The 24,093-nt window shown below is 37.9% G+C and overlaps 2 protein-coding genes and 1 pseudogene across 7 annotated transcripts; 1 reads left to right on the top strand and 2 right to left on the bottom strand.

The window, feature by feature from the left end:
- Positions 1 to 4: 4 nt before the first annotated feature.
- Positions 5 to 4,758, top strand: LOC128015767 (uncharacterized; annotated as a pseudogene).
- On the bottom strand, positions 4,736 to 17,297 carry LOC128015763 (arginine-glutamic acid dipeptide repeats protein). Of its 4 annotated transcripts, none has more exons than XM_052599866.1 (17): positions 17,071 to 17,297; positions 16,126 to 16,174; positions 15,783 to 15,907; positions 15,537 to 15,636; positions 15,155 to 15,253; positions 14,928 to 15,008; positions 14,372 to 14,525; positions 14,131 to 14,223; positions 13,078 to 13,274; positions 12,409 to 12,585; positions 12,172 to 12,282; positions 10,799 to 11,946; positions 10,277 to 10,511; positions 9,078 to 9,762; positions 8,868 to 9,008; positions 7,423 to 7,600; positions 4,736 to 7,188 (listed from the first exon to the last, which is right to left on the bottom strand). In XM_052599866.1, the coding sequence occupies exons 1-17, from the start codon at positions 17,094 to 17,096 to the stop codon at positions 7,155 to 7,157; spliced, it is 3,633 nt and encodes a 1,210-aa protein (XP_052455826.1). In that variant the 5' UTR covers positions 17,097 to 17,297; the 3' UTR covers positions 4,736 to 7,154. The 4 variants fall into 4 exon arrangements, with proteins under 4 accessions (XP_052455826.1, XP_052455827.1, XP_052455828.1 ...); XM_052599867.1 differs by having other exon boundaries at positions 8,913 to 9,008; positions 17,071 to 17,292; XM_052599868.1 differs by having other exon boundaries at positions 8,868 to 9,762; positions 16,126 to 16,643; positions 17,071 to 17,295.
- Positions 17,298 to 19,651: 2,354 nt separating this feature from the next.
- LOC128015775 (alpha-enolase-like) lies at positions 19,652 to 23,820 on the bottom strand. 3 transcript variants are annotated; one of them, XM_052599895.1, is made up of 10 exons: positions 23,791 to 23,820; positions 22,780 to 22,868; positions 22,600 to 22,695; positions 21,882 to 21,940; positions 21,695 to 21,764; positions 21,110 to 21,243; positions 20,705 to 20,927; positions 20,435 to 20,622; positions 20,258 to 20,320; positions 19,652 to 19,987 (listed from the first exon to the last, which is right to left on the bottom strand). In XM_052599895.1, the coding sequence occupies exons 2-10, from the start codon at positions 22,862 to 22,864 to the stop codon at positions 19,982 to 19,984; spliced, it is 924 nt and encodes a 307-aa protein (XP_052455855.1). In that variant the 5' UTR covers positions 22,865 to 22,868; positions 23,791 to 23,820; the 3' UTR covers positions 19,652 to 19,981. The 3 variants fall into 3 exon arrangements, with proteins under 3 accessions (XP_052455855.1, XP_052455854.1, XP_052455856.1); XM_052599894.1 differs by having other exon boundaries at positions 19,652 to 20,320; XM_052599896.1 differs by lacking the exon at positions 19,652 to 19,987 and having other exon boundaries at positions 20,179 to 20,374; positions 20,494 to 20,622.
- Between the last annotated feature and the right edge of the window lie 273 nt (positions 23,821 to 24,093).

The following is a 24,093-nucleotide window of genomic DNA, read 5'->3' as shown; positions in this document are numbered from 1 at the left end:
TTTTCCATCCAGCATGTTGTTTTAGGATTTAACCCTTTACTGAATAGCAGCTTAGCTGATCAGTGACAGATTCGTACCATCTCCCCGGAGAAACCCTATTTATAAATGTGAAACGGAATGGCCCTCTCAGAATGCAGGACACACACACACACACACATGATCCATGTGATCAGACACATATCTCTATTTATAACAGACCTGGACGCAGGGCCCCTCTCTCCCATCGCAAGGGCATTGGGGTTTTGGAAGGCCTGCCATGGCAGCGTCGGATCAACATTGAAGTGTTTTGAAAGCATAACTGACAACTGAAGGTAGGAAAAATATATAAGAGATGAGATGTTGAGAAGAAATTTGACTATGCAGATTCTGTGGAGCTAGAACTTTGTGGAACTCCAAAGAGGAGTTTTTGGATTGGAACTATTTTCCATTGGCCTATGCTGTGTGTACTAGTGCTGCTGTATCAAAATGAGCCACTTAACCATGTACTCAGTATAAAAGGACATCATGCACAGGGCATCATTAATATTAAATAATCAAACAACACTCAGTTTGTGTATTAAGACAATGGCTGGATCAAATAATAATTTCACAACAGTTTTGATGCTCCTGGGAAATAAATAAAAAACAGAGTATAGCTGAATGCATTTCCTGTATGCTAAATGCACATCCACGTGTGTTTGTAAGAAAACCCACCACAAGCTAGATGAGATAAGACCATTTCTCATTAAAGATTGTAAAATCAGGATCGTTATTCTTGCCATCAAGAGACACATCTAGGTCATTTCTAAGCAACTGGACAAAGTAAAATATTTGTGACCCTGGATCACAAAACCAGTCTTTAGTCGCTGGGATATATTTTCGGCAACACCCTAAAAAAACATTGTATGGGTCAAAATTATTGAAAATATATTTTTCTTTTATGCCAAAATCATTAGGATATTAAGTAAAGATTATGTTCCATGAAAATATCTTTTAAATGTAATACCGTAAATACATCAAAACTTAATTTTTGATTAGTAATATGTAATATGCATTGCTAAGAATGAATTTGGACAATTTCTAAGGTGATTTTCCTCAGTATTTTGACTTTTTTGCACCCTCAGATTCCACATTTTCTAATATCTTTATCTCGGCCAAATAATTTCCTATCCTAACAAACCATATCAATTGAAAGCTTCAGATGATGTATAAATCTCAATTTCAAAAAATTGACAAATTTTTGAAAAATTGGTTTTGTGGTCCAGGGTCACATTTGTAAAAGGCAAGTCACCCAAACAGCACATCATGCTGATGTGTTTTATGGAACTCTCATGAGACTATTTCCTCTCACGGAGATCTTTCAATCCACAAATCACCTTGCAGTGAGTTGTTGTGAATACTCTCGGTACAGTCTGCTGTGGAGTCAGGTGACAGTCAGGCCAAGATCATCCTCACAGGAGCTTTGGAGACAGTCTAAGCATATTACTGTATTTTTTAAGGATATTTCTCATTGAATTTGAATTTGTTGAAAAGGAGTTTGGGTTTTCATCTTTTGCATTTGATTGGCCTAGTCAAAAATGTTCGATATTCATTAACTAATCACACTTAAAAAACTTTTCTAAAACAGTTTTATTTAGCAGATTAATATAGATCTTTCAGCTGAGTTTGACCTTTTTTTTTTGTAACTAAAAATAAAAATTCTCACAACCATAATAAAATCTCATATTAGTGATAATGTTATTATCTGTCATTTATGTTAACTTTTCACAGACAGCCAAGAATATTAAATTAGGTTTACATGCAAAGGCATTAAAAATACCACATTTAAAGTATAGTTTCTGTTTTCACACAATACTTTTTCCTAAATTATTTATGGATGTCCAATATTTTTTTTCTACTGTAATCGTTTGATGCCTTTGAATTCAAACCCTTGCTGCTCAAAAGTTTGCATGAATGATGATTTTTACATACATATATATATACTTTATTGATTTATACTGATCAGCTGAATAAAATACTTTACTCTTTAAAAGTTTGGGGTCAGTGAATTGTTTTTATTAGTTTCATTTTTGAAAGAATACTTTCAAAAATGAATATTTTCCCAAACTTTGGAATGGTAGTGTATATATTTTAGTTAAAAAAAAAAAAAGAACATTATAATTGTATTTTATTTTTTATTTTTCAGATGTCATAAAAAACCTTTTGCACTCAACTGCAATGGATGACTTAGACCACAGTGTGCTGATAGCAGAGCAGGACTGGGACTGTTTCTGTACGGACACTAAGGAATGTTCTGTTCAGCAGGCCAAGCTTGCAGCCTTAGACGAGTCTGGCTTCAGTGACACTGATGACGACAAAACCTCTGTCCACTTGTCCTCTCTTTCAAGCCAGACCAGCCCTGATCAACTCTGTGAAAAAGAAGGACAAAAGCAACAACAAATAAGAGAATTTAAATTAGAACATAAACCTAAGAACTCAGAGTTCAGGTCCGCTGAGCAGATGTCCGATTCTGGAGCAAATGAACCATGGGCTACATGTGAATGTCACAACAAAGCTAATAAAGACAGCAACCTGACTGAGAAGTTAAACTTACAAAAATTAGGAGAAATGTCTTTAGAAGATATAAAGCATGAAAAGAGAAAGGATGGTAAAGAAACATTAACTGAGGTGGCGGACTGTTCACCAGTTGCCAAAAAAGAGAAGGAACGTTGGTTTGTGACTGTAAATGACAGCCCAGTCCGCCTGAGAGTAAAGGATCCCAAATCAGTCCCCCCCCAAAAAAGACGGAAAATAAAAAACACTTTCTTATCACTTTAGACAGAATAGCAGAGTGATGAAGTGCTCTACAGAACCAGATAAAGAAATTACTGAGATACAAACAGCACAGGACAAAACAAGAACATTTTTCTCCTGACTCACCCAATATTCTAAAGGTACTTCATATTTAAGATGTAAAATGTATTTTGCCCACTGGATTGTCTGAGGATGAAGGGGGGAAAACAAGTTTTCCTATTATTCTAAAAAAGGAAAGCATTTCATAAATGCCAGACGTTAAATTAGAAAGAAATCCTGCCGACTCCCTAAATTCACTTTTAACCCCCAAACAGATGGCACTTCTCAGTGACCCTTTGCCTGGGATCAGGAAAGCACTGTGTGTGATAAATATGACAAATTCATAGTAGATATTAGCTGTGAATGTCAACATTCATCTGATAATTTGAGCCACTTTAATAATGACTCAGGGTTGGAAAGTCCCAGATTTATTCTGGGTGCCTCTAAACCCTCTGCTCCTTTAGATACTGAAGAAGAAAAAACAGAATCGCAAGAGCCCTTAAGACAGACTTATAATAGAGAAGAATCCTCCCAAGAGACACAATCCTCCAATAACAGTGCCAAGACTTCTGGTCCAACTCGACCCATATTTGGTTATAAACCTGACAATAAATTATACTTTGCAGCTTAGAATAGCCAATTCTATGCCAATAACAGGTCTCTATTAACAGAAAGCATAATTCCAGAAGAAGGCAGCCCTGTGGTCACTGTCGATGCTCATCTTCCAGATAGGGATGATGTGGAACCTAAAGATGGTAGTTTAGAAGATTGGCCCGGTAGACGACGAAACGGATTCAGACTATTTAACACATTCAAATTACTCTAAACCAGACCGATCGAGCTGTGAATTCTCAACTTATTTTGATTTCAATGATGGGTTTGTACAACCTCTTCATGCAAGTGCAAACCCTAGCCCTGAAACCCTTGAAGACAAAGAGCAAACCCAAAGTTTTCTTGAGTCTGGCATAGATGAGATGGTGAAGCTGTGCCCTGAGAGTGATCCCTCGCTATATTTGTATTCAGAGACAGAAGCAGAAATGCAGGATGTATTTTTAAAAGCTAAAACAACAACAGCCCATTTTTTTTTTCGAATACTGATATTCTAGACGATCAGTGTCTGCTGTCTTTCTTCGAAATCTTGGGAACTGACATCAAAGCAGACCAAAACCAGACTTGGATCCCAGAAAGTAAAACTTGGCTTTGTTTTTCACAGAGCTCATCTGTGGCTGAGAATTATGATGACTTCAGCTCAGATTTTGAGGTTGGGAATTTTCTCATTCAAGTTTCAACAAAGAGTGAGAAAACATTGGTACCTATCTATTCCTCTTCTCACTCAATAATTAAAGACCTACAATTTCCAGAGGTAGAAGAGGTGATAGAGTCAGATTGTGAAGAACGCCCCAGTCTGAGTTATGAGGTGTACGAGCCCTTCTGAAAAAGTCCAGCTTTCACTAGCTGGAGAACCACCTGGAGAAAACTTCTAATGGGAAGGAGTTGGTATAGAATGGCCACCTCTGGGTGTTTTCCCAAGTCAGCTGACACAGTCTATGGTTATAGAACAAGAACGTCATCAAGGTCTAGCACATCCAAAGCTTCCAGAGCTTTTCCTAGAAAACCAGGCCCTTGGACAAATGACAGCACATCATATACATGTTGGGGCAACTTTTGCAAACACAGGTACAATCTTAAGGGCATTTTTGAGACCAAATAGATGAAATAGATATGAAAATGTCAAGTCTAACACTGAAAAATTTTGCTTACAGATAGAGATTGCTTACTTTTTTATTAAAGCAAGCAGACATGTGCCTTGTTTGCATTGCTTTTGCGTCTTGGGTATTGATGTCAAGCAACCCACAATCTAACGACATGTGAAAGCAGGTAAGAACGTCATGTATTTCTGCAATAAGACACAAAGACCAGACTGTTACATATTAAATTAGGCAATTTATTCAGATAATATGAGCACACAAAATTAACATGATCGTTTTTCCCTCTATTATTTTTCAGCTCTTCTGGCAAACATGAGTGTGATCTCTGCCATCCAGTACTTGCGGCGATAAGTAAAAGAAGGATGAACCATAAAAATCTAATATTAGAGCTTTCTGAGGATTTCTCACAAGGGGCCAGTGTACAGGAAAAGGGTTCATTTTGCACAAATCCACAACAAACACTTTAGTAAATACACATATTAGATTGTATTCCATATTTACTAACAGTCTGATATTTTCATGTTTAACATATTCATGTTACAAAATAGGTGTTCAATCAATAAATAACTTATCAAAGGACAATTTTGTTAAAGAAAAGCATACAAAGCAAAGGAGGAAACATTAGTTGTTGTTTTCCATACAAACACTTGTTCAGTTAGAAGACATATATTGCTTTAAATATTATTTTGATATGGACCAAAAAAAAAAAACTGTTAAGTTTTGCGTCAGTTATATTCAGGACTCAAGCTGTGCTATACATATTTATGTAACTAACAAGTAAACCGTTTTGCAGTGTACATATAAAAAACATTTCTATGATCATCACTCTAGATGCATCTATTAAATGTGAAAACATCATGCAGCCAAAGCTTTAAAAAACATTTTTGATAATAATAATTAATATAGTTTTTCAGTGAAGAATCAGATTTGAGCACATTTCATGAAGAATATAAATTTGCACATAAAATATAGTTGGAAGTTAAGGAGGTATCAGAAAGTGCCAGAAAAATATGACTGATTCTGAGTGTCAAATATTTCGATCACACATAAGCAAAGACTGATGTCAGTGTATTAAGTGTATATGAAACAGCCTCAAGAAAATATGCTTACAAAAAAAAAACGAATGAATTTATTACTAAAAGAAAATGTACTGATGAAAAAATGAAAAGAGCCGAGTTGACTATGTTCATATGACATGTTAAAAGAAGAGCAAAAATTATTTGAGCTGTTTGTAATCATGCATTCATCTTTGAAATGTCCAACTATAAGGTAATTGCAATCAGACAACACTGTGCATGTACAGACAAATATACATAAAGACATGGATATTAAAAATTTGAATATATTTCCCATTAAAAATATCCATATACTTTATATAATGCTAGTACAAATGTTTTGTACTAATTCAAAGAAAATAATGACTTTTTGGCAGTTTTGGAAAAAGGGACCCATCAAATTTCCACAATAACGGCATTAACAGATAACACTCATCAACTGTCTGGTTCAACACATACAAAACAATGGCACTACATTTCACGATTTCTATTATTTTACCAATTAATAGTAGTGCACAACAATACACTTGTATTGTATAATGAATTTCATCTTATTGTGAAAATGCTGTGCTCTTTCCCAACCAGCCTGCCTATGAAAATGTAACTTACTAAACAGTAGCCTGGTTGTTTAATTAAAGCTGGTATTGATGATACCATTAAATATACCATATGCATTTTATTGCTAACTGCAGGTACAGTACCTCTCCATAAATGAACTTCCTAAACTTCTGTGCCAAGTAGGGAGGGCCCAGAAACTGACCTCCTCTATCAGATTGTGTCCTTAAGCATGCCTGTAAACACTTCAAGCAGGTGACTGTTGGCCTGATCAGTCTTCCACAGCATCATATGTCTGTCCATGGCAGTGAAGCGGCTGTTCTGCAGAGCTGGAGAAGCTCTGTTTCCAGACAGGGAAGGATCAACATTACAATCATAATGCTAATACTCAGCCTAGATTTGGTCTACATTATTAAAATCAAAAAAAGTTAAATTGCTCAATAAAATAAGGTGTTGTGGAGTTTACTACAGGTAGGCTTTACTGTATAACGATGAGCTCACTGAGGTATAGATGAAGAGGCTGACATAGAAAGGGAAGGATAGAGAATGGAAAGCATGCACTTCTTGCACACAGATCATCTGAAGTTTTTGTATCCAAATCTATCATTGCAACTTTTACATTTCAACAGTTAATATATTATTTCAAACATATTTACAATCTTAAAACCAATGTTTCAGCAAAACATTGACACTAAATTGTGATAAACTCTGGATATTGGACAGCACTTTTCAAATACTTAGTAAATCTACAGTACTGTGCTTTCAGCACAATAACAATATTACGTGGGAATTTAATTTCTTACAGAAACTTCTAAATTACAGAAATTTCTAAATAGTGTTCATGCAAGGAAAGCAAATTCACTGTGCTCCAAAAGGCTAGTTATTTCATACAGCACAAATGATTCGGTCAACCGTTTATAAGTGCCAAAACAGGGATAAACCCACACTGGATTTTCTGAAATAAAAGCCCTGATACCCTTAACACAGAATCACTCTGTAATCCACAGTAGAGGATTTGTTCATTTCAGGACTGCTTGTCTCCCTCTTTCCTCAGACGGCTGTCAAATAGACAACAGAACAAAATGTTTTCACTTAAGAATCCGAGTAAACAGGTAATACATTTTTTTTAAATTCAGTGTACTGTGGGGTGACAAATTTCACAGTAAACACAGCTTATCTGGTTTATGGGCACGCTACTTCAAAGAAAAAAATCTTTGGAATCTTTAATCAAAAGATCTTGCTATAGGCTTATTTACTCATGCACTCTAGAACAGAATGTTAATGTGGTTCACCTGTAGTAGTCTTCTTGGCTGGGGAGAGGAGCACTATGTAAGTGTGCATGTCCATGTAGCCACTGCTGCTCCAGGGCCAGCCTCTGCAGCTCTGCTGACTGTGCCTGCATTGCCTGCAACTGATGCGCAGCTGACATCGGAGCCAGGGGTCCTGGTAACTCTCTGGGGAATGGTGTTCCTATTAAAGAAAGTCAAATAATGTCTTATTTTGGTTACTTTTCCCTCAAATAGTAGAGAACTATTTCCTACCGTGGTACTGTAATGTTTATGTAGATGCTGGATAGTCTTGTGAAGTAACAATAAAGCAACAACAGGTTTACAAACATTATTGCATTACATTAGGGATGTAAATTTCAGCCATTTTGGCTCTTTGAATAATGAAAGTCACAACTGATTATTATCAGCAGCAAAATACTGGCGCAGACAGACTATATAGACATTTATTATACTGATTTGGAGCAGGATATGTTTGTATAAATATTAAATTATATTAAATTGCATTAATATTATATTATATGTTCCTGTGGCTCAGTGGTAGAGCATTGTGTTAGCAGCGCAAAAGGTTGTAGGTTTGATTCCCAGGGAACACATGTTAGGTAAAAAAAAAATGTTAGCCTGAATGCACTCTAAGTCGCTTTTGATAAAAGTTTCTGCTTTATACATGCATTTAATTTAATTTAATTTAATATACAGTTAAACATTTTGGGGTCAGTTTTTTTTTGTATTCATTACTTTTAAATTAAATTAAAGTCATCAAGGTGACAGTAAAACATTTATAACATTACAAAATACTTAAAATGCAAATAAATGCTGTTCTTTTGATGTTTCTATTCATCAAAGAACCCTGGGAAAAACAATTACGCAGTTAACACAAAAATATTAAGATACAGTTTTCAACAGTGATAATGATAAGGAATGTTTCTTGAGCAGAAACTATAAGCATATTGGGATGATTTCTGAAGAATAAAGTGACTGGAGTAATGGCTGCTGAAAATTCAGCTTTGCCTTCACAGAAATAAATGACATTTTTAAAACATAGAAAACATTTTATTTCAAACAAAATATTTTTTTTCTCTAATAAATGCAGTTTTCTGATCTTGAGAGACTTTCAAAAACATCTCACTGACTAAAATATAAATATAATAAATACATTAAATCTTAATCTTACATATTCATTCCACAGAATGGATTTAAACATGGTTTAAAAAAGGAGCTGAGAGTACTCCATTCTTACTGGCTGCTGAAAGCTTCATAATTAATAAAGAAGCATGCAACTAACGGAGATATGGCTAATTAAAGGGGAGGGTGTTTCGGTTCTTCTCAGCAGTGGACATGGGTTACATTTGGACCTGGCTATATGAGTGGAAAAATGTTAATCATTCAGAATTAACTCTGAACTTTCTTTTATCCTAAAAGTGAAACAGGGAGTCTATTTGGTGACTCACCAAACAGAGGGTGGCGGAGCATTTCATGCTCATTGGGTAACTCACTGAGTAGGGGGTTGGAGATGGCTCCAGGTGGGTAGGGGAATCGTGCCAGAGGGGGGCCAGCAGCCAATGGGTCCACCAGAGGATGAGGCCCTTGGGCTAAAAGACAAATACATTGATATTTCCATTTACTTTCTTGAAAAAAATGTGATCTAAATAAGTTCTCACCTTGGTTGAGAAGGTCCTGTTGGTGCAGATGAAGATGGGAGTGTATATGTGAGTGCTGGTGGTGGTGTGGTGTAACGTTGAGCATCTGTAGCCGTGCAACAGGGTCACCAGCAGCAACAGAGGCCATCCTTTCAGCATGAAGCCGTTCAGCTGTCAAACGCTCAGCATAGCTGATTTCTGGCCGAGGGGGTGCCGCTATGCTGCGGTCCATGGCTGGGTGGAACTGAGCGAAGGGGTGAGGCCCAGCCACATGAGGCAGAGGCAGGGCACCATGGCGGGCAAAATGCTCCATGTGATTTGCCGACGGATGAAGTGGGTTCTCAAGCTCTGGCGGTTTTATCTCAAATCCAGGCTTCATTCTTTCTCGGATCTCTCTCTCTCGAAGCTCACGAAGCTCTCGCTCTCGAAGGGCTGGGTCTGCTGCGTACAGCCCTGGCATGTGATAAGCCAGAAGGTGCTCACCTGGCCCAAGCGGCATGAAGAAAGGATGGTTGCGGTTGCTGGGTGACATGACGTGGGGGCGGGCGTACTCGCTGAGTGTGCGGAGGGCTGGAGTGTCAGGGCCGAGATATGGTGGGACTGCAGCCACAGTGGTTGGAGGTTCGAATGATGGACGGCCTGGTTGCACATGGGCAGCAAGCAGGTGTTCACCTATTCGGCCATCGTGTGATGAGCTTGACGCACGCTATGTGAAAAAAGAAAAAACAAAAAAAGATGTTATATTATAACCTTCTTTAAAGCGAGATTCTTTATCAAAATTAGTAAAAAGTGATTTTAGAGAGAAAGCAGATCTGTGACTGGCAAACTATATTAAATACATTTTTGAAAAAGGAGCAGTCTTATAAAAGCATGTTGAAGACATATTTCACCACAAAAGCAAAACCACAAAAAGTAGTTATTCTTTTTTGCAAAGTTTTTAAATTAATAGTACATTCATTCTTTTATTTATATATAAATTCAATAAAAAACATTATCTTAATAGTAAAAAAAATACTATAATGATGTATAAATACTAATATAATTTTTTTTTTGGATTACAGTACTTAGCATGACATTTTTTACATTACAGTAAGAATACTTTGAGGGGAAACTGCCATAACAAATGTTGCTAGAAATGGTTTAAGTAAACCATAGTTTCCTTTTTTTAAAGAGTGAAATATGTCAAATTCAAAAGTAAACACCACACACTGTATACTTACAGAGGCTTTATCAGAGTCTCTCTCCCTTTCTCGCTCCCGCTCTCTTTCTCTCTCCCTCTCACGCTCTCTTTCTCTTTCTCTTTCCCGTCCCTGTCGAGCGCTCAGCTCTGCTTCTCTTCTAGATCTTTCAGCAGCTTCCTCTCGTTTTTTGGCCAGTTTTGAGGAGGCCAGTGGGGTGAAGTACAGGTCTGTGCGAGAGCAAGAGTTGTAACCTCGGCTGAGGTGTTTGATGAATCTGCAGTTGACAAAACAGAATTTACTATGTATGCTGAAAATGTGCTATGTATGCACAGTTATTATAATAAATGTTTCATCTTAGTGAATGGCATTTTGAAATGTTTTCAAAAGGAAATTCAGATTCCTTAATGAAAAAAAATAAGTAAATTTAAAATAAATTTTATCAAAATCTGTTTGCAATATAAAAAAATAGACTACTACATTGGGAAAACTTATAAATATCTGCATATTTTTCATTTAATAAATATGAAAAATGTAAAATACCGACAAATGTGATCGACATACCTTGCTGACTGACTTGCATGACTGGGTATATCAACCACTGTTGGTACTGGAGAGGGACTCCTGCGAGGCGGAGGTGGGCTATCACACTCTTCCTCCTCATCAATCGGTTCCTCTTTAATATGAGCCTGTCCAACAGGAGTGCTTGCTGAGGAGGAAGTGGAAGGCTGATGGGCAGGGACAGGAGAAGTGTAAAGAGGAAATGAAGCAGTGGACTCAGGAGCAGGACGATTTTGTGGGAGCAATGGTTGAGAACTCGATGCAGTTGGAGGGGCACCACTGGAATGACCTTTGACCTGCTGGCACTGTGACTGAGTCAGAACTGAAGGTTGAGCGGGGTGATTTTGTGGAATTATGTGCAACGGAGGAGGCTGGGAACAAGGCAAGTGCTGTGAGGGCAAGGAAGCAAGAGGCTTTAGAGCAGGAGGTGGAGGCAAATTGGGATGGATCTGCAGGAAATGGGGTGGAGGTGCAGAAAGGTGAGGGGGCGGCTTGTGAGAAGGTGGAATTGGAGTGGTCGGAGGGGGCTTGATTTGGGATGCTGCTGTAGAGGGAAGAGGAGGAAGAGGGCTCTCTCTTTGAAGGTGGAGTGGTCTGGAAGCAAACCCTGATGGAGGATTCACGCCGGATGAAGGATTCTGCAGCTGACCTGAATTGTGCTGATAATTGAGCGGCACAGGAAATGACTGCCCCTGCCCTGGACACTGCACCTGCTGAGACGAGGAGTTTGAATAAGAGGTGGGGGCTTCGGGTCCCCTGGGACCGCTTCTGAAAGTGGTTGGAGATAAAACCTCCTGGGAAACCTCTAGGGATGGTGCCTTCGAGATGGCGGTAGAAGCTCCAGGTGAAGGGGCAGATGAGGATTCAGGCAAAGAGGGCTGAGGAGATGGTGGTGTTTCAGAGGGGGCATGTGTTGTGGGTGTAGCAGCAGGCTGCTGGGGTTGGGTTTGTGGGGTTGAGCCTGGTGCAGGGGGTGGTGCTGGGGAGTCCGAGTCACTTTCGTTGGCCTGCAGGGGACTTGCCAGACTGGGGGAAGAACTGCGGTTGTCCTGATCAATGTCTTTAGTGTCGCTGCTGCCATCATCATTGGCACTGCGGCTATCTGAGCTCTCGCCTTCACCCTCACCTTCTGATGGAGAATCAGGACCCTCCTGGGTTAGAGAAACAACGCTTAAAAACTAGACATCATGGCATCGCTATATGGTATAGACATTATTAACAGTGGCTCAGTCCCTCCATCAGTGGGAGTCTATGGATTTTTTTCTACCAGTTTTATCATCTGCCATGTAAAAATGGCATGGCATGATCACTTAGCCAAGTTTTTAATACTTAAGATTTTATACTCCACTAACGAGATAAAACAGAGTTTCCCTTACATGATTCTTGGGTCGTTTCATGTTTTTTCTTTCAGGCTCATCTGCATCCGGAGCTGCTGACTCTCTCTGTCTTTTCACACCCTTTTCTATAGATGCCTCTACTTTTATCTTCTAAAGTTAAATAAGAAAATAATTGAAAATGAAAAGGTTAAACAACACAAAAAAAAAAAAAAGATAAACACACAGGTTTGCACTTTTTGCTAACTTAAAACAGAGTGGGTTCCTTTTTATCACTACCTTGTTAGTCTTCCCAGCCACTCCATTCTTGATATCGGAGCTGGAAGCCCTGGTTGCCATCGCAGTGGAACTGGCTCTGGGGGGCTGTCCATTAGATCGCACATCCTCGAGGGTGGGAGACATGTCCCTCTCGGGACTTCCGGTTGGTCTGTTGCGCCCACTTCGAAGAGATGAAATCTACATGTAGAGACACAGTAAGACTAAAATAAGCGAGCTACTCTTTATAAAGTCTCAGCCTCAGACGTCATGCCCACAGACCATTGGCTGAACATCTGATACATACGGCACACAAAAGGTGAAACACTCAGAAATTATGAAAAACTCCTCATTGGCTTGGTTTAATTATACAGGATTACGGGGGAAGTGTGGTGTGTTCTTTAACATTCTGCCCAGAATCAAAGATAGTGGCGCCAAACCCCCTCACGAAACAAGAAAGCCGTAGACAAACACTTCTCAGGATCAAATAAACGCTGGATTCTCAAAAGAATGTGAAACATTATAATTTAATCATTTCACAGCATAGAATCTTTAAAAATAGCCTCATGGATGGGTCTTGGCCAATGAAAGCATTCATGGATTTCAGTCCTTCAGCGTCAGTCTAAAGGTTTGGCTACGCATGACTACTTTTTACATCACCCTGAGCACAACTAATGTGGAAGATAGACCTACATGTGATGGCACCCGGCTCCGACGGGTCTTCATCCCATGTCTGACTCCCTCTTCCTCTTCTTTGACAGGTTTGAAGAGGTAGGGCGGATCTGCTGGTTTAGGAACAGGTGGCAGGCGCCGATGCTTGCTGAAGTGAGAGTGGCAACTAGAGCACAGCAAGACATTGTCTCTCCCTCCATGATGCCAGTCTTTGGAGCCTGAGGGAAACATTTGTGAGAGACATATTGAAAAAAGACGACACAAATAAATTCAAAATATATACAGAAGTCAAAAAAGTTAAAAGGCTAACGTCAAAGTTAATTGGGGTTTATTATTTTTCAGGGACAGGTGTATTTAGCAGTAGCATTCAAGAAACTGAATGAAAAATATAAAAATAAAACACTATATCTACTTCAATGTATAAATTATACATTAATTGATATTAAAGCAACTGTATTGAAGTTCTTCAGTCGAGAGCAGTGCGGGATTTTTCTCTTTGTGTTTTGTTGTTTTATTAATATTAAAGTGTCCCCAGTGACTTCCATATTGTGTTTTTTTCCCCACTATCAATGTCAACGTGGACCAGCAACTTTTGTTACCCACATTCTTCAAAATATCTTATTTTGTGTTCAGCAAAAGAAAGAAATGAATACAGATTTGGGAGAACATAAGTAAATAATAACAGAATTTGAATTATTGGATTGACTATCCCTTTAATGACAAGCAGCAACATGTTTAGTACTATTATTCTGCTGTTACTTTAATAAGAGAAGACTTGATTATATCCATCGGGAATTGTCTGAATTGTCAAAAGTGGGACAAACATTTTCATAAGCCCAGGAATCTACATTACGGAAATAGGGTCAATTTTGTATCTCAAGTTGACTTCAAGAACTGTTAAACCTAAGCAGGTTGAATGCAGTGTAGGGTGACTAACGAAGTACTGCATAAAGTCACTTTCAGAAGAGCATGATGGTTGATGGACACACGCATGTGGTCAGCAAATTATAAAGTATAAACAGCTTTCTCAATATAGAAGCTATATACAACGTTGGAGAAAGGTGAAAAACTTACTAGTGGTTAGACAGTGACTGCAGGCTTGACCTTTGCCACCCTGCTCACTATCTTCACTATCCAGATCATCTTCACTCGCTGAACTAAGTTCCACTTCAGACAGAGAGACAGAAAATGCAAAAAAATACATTCACTTCTTGAGGAGTTACTTCCTTTAAATTAGAACCATATTAGACTTGCTATCATGTTTTGAGAGTCTGCAATAAATGAACAGACAAATGGTGCATAGTGCTGCACTTACTGGAAGAAGTGCGAGATGTTGCATTGGCTGCAGCGGTCGCGTTGCGAGTTTTCACTTTGCGAGACACTGGCTGCCTTCTCTGCTGCCGATGAGGTCGTGCTGCCACGGCTTCAGGAGTTTTCTTCCAGTAGTAGTAGAATGTGATTAGCTCACCCTGAGATGACAAATGTGTTTTAAAAAATAAAAGACTCCAGTTTGACAGAAACTAGCACACATTTAAGGGGGCAGTCATAGCCAAAGAGTCAGACTTGTAACCCCGAAAGGTCGCGGGTTCGGCAGGGATTGTACTCTCTTCCATCCTCAGCACCACGACTCAGGTGAGACTCTTGAGCAAGGTACAGAACCCCCAACTGCTCCCTGGGCACTGCAGCAAAACTGGCTGCCCACTGCTTCGTGTGTGTGTGTGTGTGTGTATATGCTACTCACTGCCATGTGTGTGCACTTAGATGGGCTAAATGCAGAGCACAAATTCCGAGTATAGGACACCATACTTGGCCACATGTCACTTCACTTCCACTTTCACTTATAGTTAGATTTCAATGGCAGGTTTCCGTACCGTTTTCTTACTAGGCAGCAGCTCCTTACGGATCTTAAAGAAGTTTTTGCCATACTGTCTGAGACCTTTGATAAACCGTTTCTGTAAATGAACATGTTAACAGATTCAGAAATCTTAACTTTGACTTTTTGAAAAGTTTTAGTATCACACTTCTACATTCCACTATAAATTACCAGGCTGTATCAGTCAAAAATGTCAAGATAGAAGTGAAAAATACAGTTTCTCACCACTTCATCTTCTGACCAGCTTTTCTCAATGAGTTTTGGAACAGGTTTCTTCACCAGACACTGCAGGGCTTTGGCTGCATCATATTGGCTTTCATGGAGCTGTGCACAAATCAAAATAAAATGATATAATCTAGTTGCACAGCAAATAGTTGGAGTGGAGGTAATATATATATGTTGAAAGTTTATATTCGTCCTAGTTTATATTCTATCCTTCAATGCAATTACAACAAAGATCATAAATTACAATCGATATTCAATTATACTAACAATAATTTCTGAAAAATGCTACAGCAAATGAAACTCACTTGAATTCAGAGGAATTAATGATCAAAATGTATTTTATGACAAATCATAGTTAAACCACAAAATGATAAGCACTTGCCGTATTTAAAGCATTTAATGTGGTATCATCCCGTGAAGCTGCAAGACAACCATCCTCTGTTGAACCTCCATCACACATCCCTGCAAACGCTGCCATGCTCCTGTTTATTCAGAGAACACAGAACAGGTTATGTTGAATCATACACCATCCAATTCAGATCCCTTTTTAGACATACCCTTAAAGCGATTATGAAGATGAATGTAAAACAATGAATAGGAACTGGCATCCAGCCAAGCAAACCATTACCTGGCAGCACGTAGGTACATGAGAAGGTCACAGTCATTGACCCCAGGTGCCCACACCAGCTCCTCATTTTCTGTGACAGACTCTGTTCCATGAGCAGGTGGTGGCTGTAATTCAGGTAGCTTGGCCTGCATATGACAATATAACGGTCAAGAATAAAACAGAGGACAACAGAACTTATTTAAGGATCTTTAAAGCTACACTAAGTAAATGTTTTGTTGTGAACTTTCTTACTTCACTTTTATCAATAAAACTTTTTTATTTTTAAATTATCAACAATTACTGACATTGTCTTTAATGCACTGCATATATACATGACTTTATAACTCTTTGTAATAATTTTTACCTGATGACTTGGTCCCACTCTAATCTCTCCTTGTGTGCTGTTCAGCTGCCTGAATGACAAAATATTATTAAGTTTTTGAAATATGGCTGTCCAAGTGCATTAATCAATCATTACATAAATATTAAGACCGAAGCAATACGTAAAGCCAACATTCCACAGGTAAATACTAAAAAATTACGCTTATAATAAGCAATACATGAATGCCAACACCATATTTAAAAGAAACATACTATAATATACTGTCACAGAAATACGTATAAATGTACTATAAGTTGAAAAACTTAGTCCATATCACGTGAGTTGTTTCATGTCTCTGTTTTCCACCCTTTTAAATCGCCTCCTTTCAGTGTTAATCATAAAATGTGATTTGCCTATCAGCAGTCGTGATGATCAATCCAAATCCCGCCTACGTTGCATATCCAGCCAATCAACGTCCGCCTGCTCCGTTCCCTCCAAAGGTTATATAAACTGGGGCTTGGACGTCCAGCTCATATATTTACACATAAATCATTACATTGCTGCGTGCAGAATCAAACACAGTGCAAATCAAAATCAGTACAAAGCACTTACAGCGTGATATGCACAAACGCCGTACGCTATCGAATAATTTAGCGCAAAAGAAAACGTTATGCTAAAAACAATTTCCTGCACAGATACTTAATTTAAATAACAGACGAATCAAACTAATTAGCAAGAGCAGCAGCACCGCGCTCAACGTGCATTAATACTTAGCAGTCGGCAACAGTAACGTTATCTGCACAACATCTGCTCCATTTTATCTCGTCAGGCTCCTAGCTGGCCTCTGCGTGTGTGTGGCCGAGCGAGACGAGCTGTCAAGTTCAAAATCATCTCGGTTTGCACTAGAATGCAAAAGTATTCACGATGTCTCAAAAAGCGCTGGCGCGCGCAAAAACCATGCATTTGTAATAAAAAGAAACAACAAACCTTCGCGGACTGAACAGGTCGTCCATGGCAGAGGCTGTTTCGCTAGTGTTTACAGTTTGTTTGCGGCGGCGGCGGCTCAAAACTATGCTTTCCTCTATTTCATACTACTCAAAATGGAGGCTGCGCGGAGTATTTTTTCCTCAGCGCAGGCGATGACCTCAGTGTTCACGCACAGCCTGCTGAGATCTCCTTCAACAAGCATAACTGAGCATGTGCCGCTGCAGCCAGCGCTAATGGGATCATCTCCGTGTCCGCTGTCTATGGAGATCAGCTTCAGGGAGATGTGTTTGGACATCCTCTCGTGTCAATAATCACATACGAATATAGATGTGTCAATCAATATAACCACCTTAGTCTTGATGGCATTCCTTTGCATCTTTAATAAAAAGGCACCATGCACGAACAATGAACAATAACAATCTCGTCTTATTATAGTCAGTGTGGGGGTTGTAGGATATAAATACAACTGTGTATGCTTAGATGGATTCATATCTCTACAGCTTTACTGTTAACAAGTAAGTTTCAGCTTCATATTTCTATTAATCATAATACTTGTTGTTATTATTATTATTATTATTTAACCTCAATAGTTTTTCCTTATTATTATTTTTTTCACTTAAGTTTGGAGACCAATTCTCACTTTTAACCACAACTTTTGCCTCAACTCCTAATTTGTTGTGTATTAATAGTTATTAAATATCAGTATAACACATGCTAATAAGCAGAGGTGGGTAGAGTACCCAAAAACTTTACTCAAGTAAAAGTAAAAGTAATTCTAGAAATATTTACTCAAGTAAAAGTAAAAGTACTAGTCTTGAATAGTTACTTGAGTAAGAGTAAAAGAGTATCGGATAAAAAATCTACTCAAGTAGTTAGTTACTAGTTACTTTGGGTCATATATACGGAGCCTTTTTTTATATAGATATATAGACAAAAAATGTATGTAATGTATGTGTGTGTGTATAAATGTATATATTTCATCAGCCTTTAATCCAATTTATGTAATTTATTATAAAACCCTGTCTGTTTATTTAAGTAACAAATATAGGTGTCATGCCATAACATATTTTTAATACGACTGACTTTATTTTAAATGTGAATTTAACATTGAAAGTTAATGTGATATAAATATTGCTACTAATCTTTCATTGTTCAGAAAGAGAGCAAATAACATTTACATTATTAAACATAATTTTCACTGACAGTCTAGATTTCATTCACTCTCAGAAACTACCATTAAAATCACTGAAACTGTTAACACTGTGAAATCAATATCTTAATTATAGATTCGTACACACATCTGCACTTTGTTGTTTCTGACGAGAGAATTCGGCAGAAAGAGGTATTCAGTCAGTGAGCGAGTGAAGGAAGCACCGGCATTTCAGCGATGACTCATCGAACACCTCTGATTGGCCATTGCATTCAAAAGCTCAACAGAACCGTGTGTGATTGGTTAATGCGCAGCGCTGTAAAAACGCGTCTGTCTCTGGCTCAGCGCCAGCAAGCGATCACAGATCTGAATTTAGCAGCTGATGATATGACTTGCTGAACGTACTCGCACTGGTGTGATTGTATTAAAATTAATAAAATCTTAATCGGCTATTCTTTGTCTTTTGGAAGCTGCATTCAACCTGTTATAAGCCACACACGTACAACAAACTAATGTCACAGTGGTATCGTGTACTGTAATCGAATGTAGCCCAAGTTATTACCTGTTAAACAGTAGACAGCACACGCGTTCATCTAATAAGGATCTCCATCGCAAGCAAAGAATAGCCTTTGCAGATTAGCTTTCAATTCAGTGCAGTTTCATAGCCCCGTTTTCAACGCTGCTAATATTCTTAAACGTTACAACTCTGAGTGAACCGCTTCAGACACTCAGCGCGTGCAGCATGGAACTGAACGACTCAATCAAACTGATTCATGAACCAATTCACTCGTTTGCCAATTGGTTTGATCAAGCCTTTGAACAGAGTTGACTCAAAAGAATGAATCATTCGCGAATGGGCATCGCTCATTGCCCAGAGAAAAGTAGACGGCGCGTTTGGAATAAACTGAAGCATTTATTGCATTAAGATAAAGTAACGAGAGGGGCGTCGCCCACAGTAACGAAGTAAAAGTACAGATTTTTCCCAAAAAATGTACTCAAGTAAGAGTATAAAGTACCCATCTTTAAATATACTCCGAAAAGTATTCGTTACCCCGAAAAATTACTCAAGTAAATGTAACGAAGTAAATGTAACTCGTTACTACCCACCTCTGCTAATAAGCAACTAATTAATAGTGAGAACTGGTCCCCAAACCACAGTGTTGCAGTTTATACATTTATTTTCTAATTTAAAAGCTTCATGCCATTATAGAAAACTAACAACCATTGTGGTATATAAAAAAGAAAAGTTAAACAGAATCAAAAGATTTGTATAACCATCTGCACAACACAAGACATGCTCAAACCTGTCAGAAACAGGCAAATGTGAGACTATTTTAATTATAATTGCCTACAACACAAAGGCCTTTTATTAGTTGAGGAAATGTTTTTATTTTAATAGTATCCACTATCACAAGCACCCCAGGAATCTGCTATGCAGCAGGTTTGCTTTTTATTTTTATTTTTTTTTGCAATACATTCATTATCACTCAACTACATGTAAAACTCATCCAAATGGTCACAATCACAAAGTTTATGATGCTTTTTATCTGTATGCTTGATGATATGGTCCCTGTATCCTCCTAATCTTCAGTCATAGCAAATATGACTGCTACTTCCTGTTGGTATTGCCACATCTTGAACTGAACTATTAGTCCATTTACTGTAGGATGGTAAGTAGTTCAAACTTTACTTTTGTGGTCTCAGTTCAGTGGATTTCTGAAGTTTTTCCCAGCAAACTGAGCTTTATCCCCCAGTTCCTCTTCAATTCTGTGCATGAAGAAAACAAGCAGGTATGCAGAAAAAGTGAAACACATTTCCTTATTTATGCCTCTATGTTTATAACCAAAAATCACTGAAAAAATATATGGGCAAATTGTTATTCTTCATTTATATGTAATATCAAGCATTTGAGCCTGCAGAGATTCAGTAACACTTTCCGATCTGTTTGACTTTGAGCAACAGGCAGTTGCAAGCCTTGTTTTCCACTGCGTTAGCAATGCGTTTGGGGTTGGTGACAGTAAGATCATCTCCCAGCACCTGTATGTCTGTGCTGTTGGTAAAATAGGTCCAGGCCTCCCAATCATCTTGATCAAAGGGGTCCTCAATGGAGACCATTAGAGTAATGATAAAAACAAAAAAATCACATCTTTGCATCTGTGCTCAAAGAAAAAATAGGTAATGTAATTAAAAAGAGAGCATATGACTGATGGATACCAGGATAATCCTGAATGAAACTTTTGTAAAGGTCAGCAAGCTCATCGGGGCTGATGTACCGTTGGGGTCATCAGGAGACTTGAAGTCTAAGTCATACTTTCCATCACCATAGAATTCAGATGCCGCCACATCCATGCCAATCACCAATCTCATCTGTGTATCCAGCTTTACTTTTAACAGCTCTAGGGCTATTATAAGCAAACAAAAAATAAAAATTATGTCATTTCAGCTGTATAGTCTCAATCAGTGTGATTTGTTTTTTTTAAATACCTTCTTGGTTCTCCAGGATGTTTGGTGCAAATCCTCCCTCATCCCCAACGTTCGTGGCATCCTTTCCATATTTCTCCTTAATAGCATTCTTTAGATTGTGGTACACCTCTGCACCAATGTGCATGGCTTCCTTAAAGCTACTGGCCCCGACAGGCAGAATCATGAATTCCTGCATTGCCAACTTATTGCCAGCATGTGAGCCACCATTGATCACATTAAAAGTCTTTAGGAAAACAATAAGCAAAATTCAATAGAAGCATAACAATATTTTACATTATAATTTGCTTTTCTATTCTTAGAGAGATTGAAATAGCAAACAAATATATATATATATATATATATTCAGTCACATGACACTTTTTCTTATTGTACAATTTCAAATTGTATTAGTTATGTTTTTTTTACCGGGACAGGCAAGATGACCTCTGGGTTTCCAGCAAGGTCAGCAATGTGACGATACAGAGGAACACCTTTCTCTGTAGCTCCTGCCTTACACACAGCCAGGGACACACCCAGGATGGCATTAGCTCCAAATTTAGCTGATGTTTGAAACAGACACAGGAATTAAAGGACTATGACTAGACACAACACACAATATTCGCATTACTCAGAATTTGGGAAACAATCACTTTTGAGTATATATTTGTCTTTTTTTGTGAGAATATTTTTTTAATGTACTCTACTGTTCAAAAGTTAAAGCTGTATGGTAATATTGTGAAATATATAAACAATATTTACAGTCACTTTTGATCAGTTTAATGCATCCTTAGCTGATTTAAAGAATTAATTTATGTAAAAAAAATTACTGGCTATCTAATCTAATCATCTTCTCACTGGTTTACACTTTTGAACAGTAGTGTAGTGTAATTTAACTGTTTGGGTAATTGGGTGTAAGAAATTTAAAAAAGGAGAAGACCCATTAAGGGGAAACTATTTTAACAACCGCTTTCCTATTGTTAAATGTGTAAACATGTAAATATTATGATTTACACTTGTTATCAGTTCCGTCCAGTTCCAGCATGAACTGGTCAATCTTTTCTTGCTCAAGTACAGGAATTCCCTATGTGACAGAGAAAGAGAGCAAGGCAGACAATAAAATATAATTAACAACCCAACAAATTTACAGTGATAACACTGGCTTTCTTTTGTTTCAGTGTTAACATTCTGAAATACTCACCTGGCTGATCAGGGCAGGAGCAATAGTTTGGTTCACATGCTCGACAGCCTTTGATACACCTACATTACACAAAAAGACGGACAATATGAGCAGTATTCTACAGGTATATGCACAAGTTATTGTGAATTGTATGGTGCTGCAATTAGACACATGCATGCCTCTACATTCCCTTGCATGGTTTATGCCACGAAGCTTTAGATTACAAATTAGAAAAAAAATCTGAAAATGTCAGACAAGCAAAAGCCATCTGATTTATTCCATGCAAACATTGTGCATTAAATAATATTGAAGTGTCACTGTAAAGATTCTTGCATTATTCACTGATCTGAATCACATGCACAAGCATTTCAGATTTTACATAGATTTTTCATAATAAATAATTCAAACTCCAGAATTCGCCACTGGGTTGAATAACTCCGTCATTGAATAAGATCCGTCATACCAAAAAAAAAGTTTTCTCATTAGTTCTTTAGGGTACCTGTTAACACAAGGCTGAACTCACTAATCAGGACATTTGATAAGTCCTCTTTTCCAGTCTAATAGAAAAGAAAAAAAACAGAGCTGGGAAAAAGTAACAGCCCTGTGTTCGGTAAACAAATCAAGCTCAATAAGTCTCGATTATTTCCAAAACAATTAACAATAAATTCTGTAAAACCAGATGAAATGTGATTTCTAATATCATTCTGAATTCATCGAAAAACATAAAAAGCAGAGTTACCTTTGCCTAGGTAACGTGACTTATCATTGTCTCTCAGCTCCAATGCTTCATAGATTCCAGTAGACGCTCCACTAGGGACAGCAGCTTGAAACAGACCTGTTTCAAAACCAGTAGATGAGTTTTAGTTCTGCCATTTCAGTTTAGTTTTCACTTTAAAAAGGAAATGTCAAAGGGAATCACCATTCTCTGTGTAGAGGTCCACCCCGACAGTGGGGTTGCCCCTAGAATCAAAAATCTCATGGGCATGTATCTTCAGGATAGACATGTTTCTTAAAAAAATAAAAATAATCATAATAAAAAAAGATCAGATTAAAGGGTCAGTGTCTACTGAAATGTTTATCTCCACAAATCTAACCACACATCTAAAGGAGATTTCAGGGAAACCTGAGAACACCATCTGCAGTACTGTAATACCACTTGGTCCACAGTGTCACTTTGTCAAATCCTCTTTCCTGCTATTAGGCCTAATCAATATTAAAGGGAAACATCTGCATGAATAAATCCACATCTCTTTCAAGCAGATACATAGTTATTAGCTTTCAAATATGCACATAGTGTATTGAAGATTGTGCTATCCTTTGGGCATCATGAGAAGCTCTACATCTAATTAGATTAGCAGATGTCAGTCACTCTCTGGTCATTATGCGGTCAACAGAAAATCTTACTGAACTGGTCTATAAGTTTTTGCATACACATAATAAAAAATATTTGTTCAACTGTACACTATTATGAGTGGCAATGGTGAATCTCAAATTCAGTCATTTCCTTCTTGGAATCGGATTTCTTTCACGTATAGTTTGTTCTGCAAATATTTAATCCCATTAGAGCGTGTGAACCTGAGTGGGCGTGATGGAAAGCAAGACTCATCACGGTCTTCTATCACGTGCTTATGCATGTTGACTCTCATTCAGAGTTTTATGTTATTTTAATTTATGAGAACGTAATGCTTTCTGTCTAAATATCTGCATATAAGCGTACTGAGATTCCCAGGGACTAAAGAAAAGCCTGATTACAATGTAAAACAAATGTGATATCAGCTAGAAGATGGTCAAAATAAAGTGGATATTTGTAAGTCCATAATGGAGTTCTTCTTACCTCAGAGATAACGTATAATTAAAGGACAAGATGAAGAAATCAAGCTTTAACTCAAGTTTATAGACACAGTTAGAGGCTCTGGGTAGAAGTGCTCACCTGTGCTCACTCTCAGAAGAAACTCGCCCATAGGGGGAGATGAAAGACTAACTAAGGAGAATGGCAGTTGGCTTGAAACATTTAGTGCGGAAATGGGCGGAGCTTCACGGGTGGTAAATTGTCGGATATATATATATTTGATTGTACCTCTTTTTTTAACACTTAATATTATATTTACAATTCAATTGATAATACGATTCTGGTCAGGAGTAAATTATTGTTCAGAACGCTAGCGAAGGGGACGGAGTTATCACGTGTTACGTGTTACTTTTCGCAACGCTGCTTAGACTTAATCAATCAAAG

The sequence above is a fragment of the Carassius gibelio genome, chromosome A6 (genome assembly GCF_023724105.1).
Source record: "Carassius gibelio isolate Cgi1373 ecotype wild population from Czech Republic chromosome A6, carGib1.2-hapl.c, whole genome shotgun sequence".
In the NCBI taxonomy this organism is placed as follows: Eukaryota; Metazoa; Chordata; class Actinopteri; order Cypriniformes; family Cyprinidae; genus Carassius; species Carassius gibelio.
The sequence above is the reverse complement of the archived record's forward strand: the minus strand, read 5'-3'. Positions and strand labels throughout refer to the sequence as shown.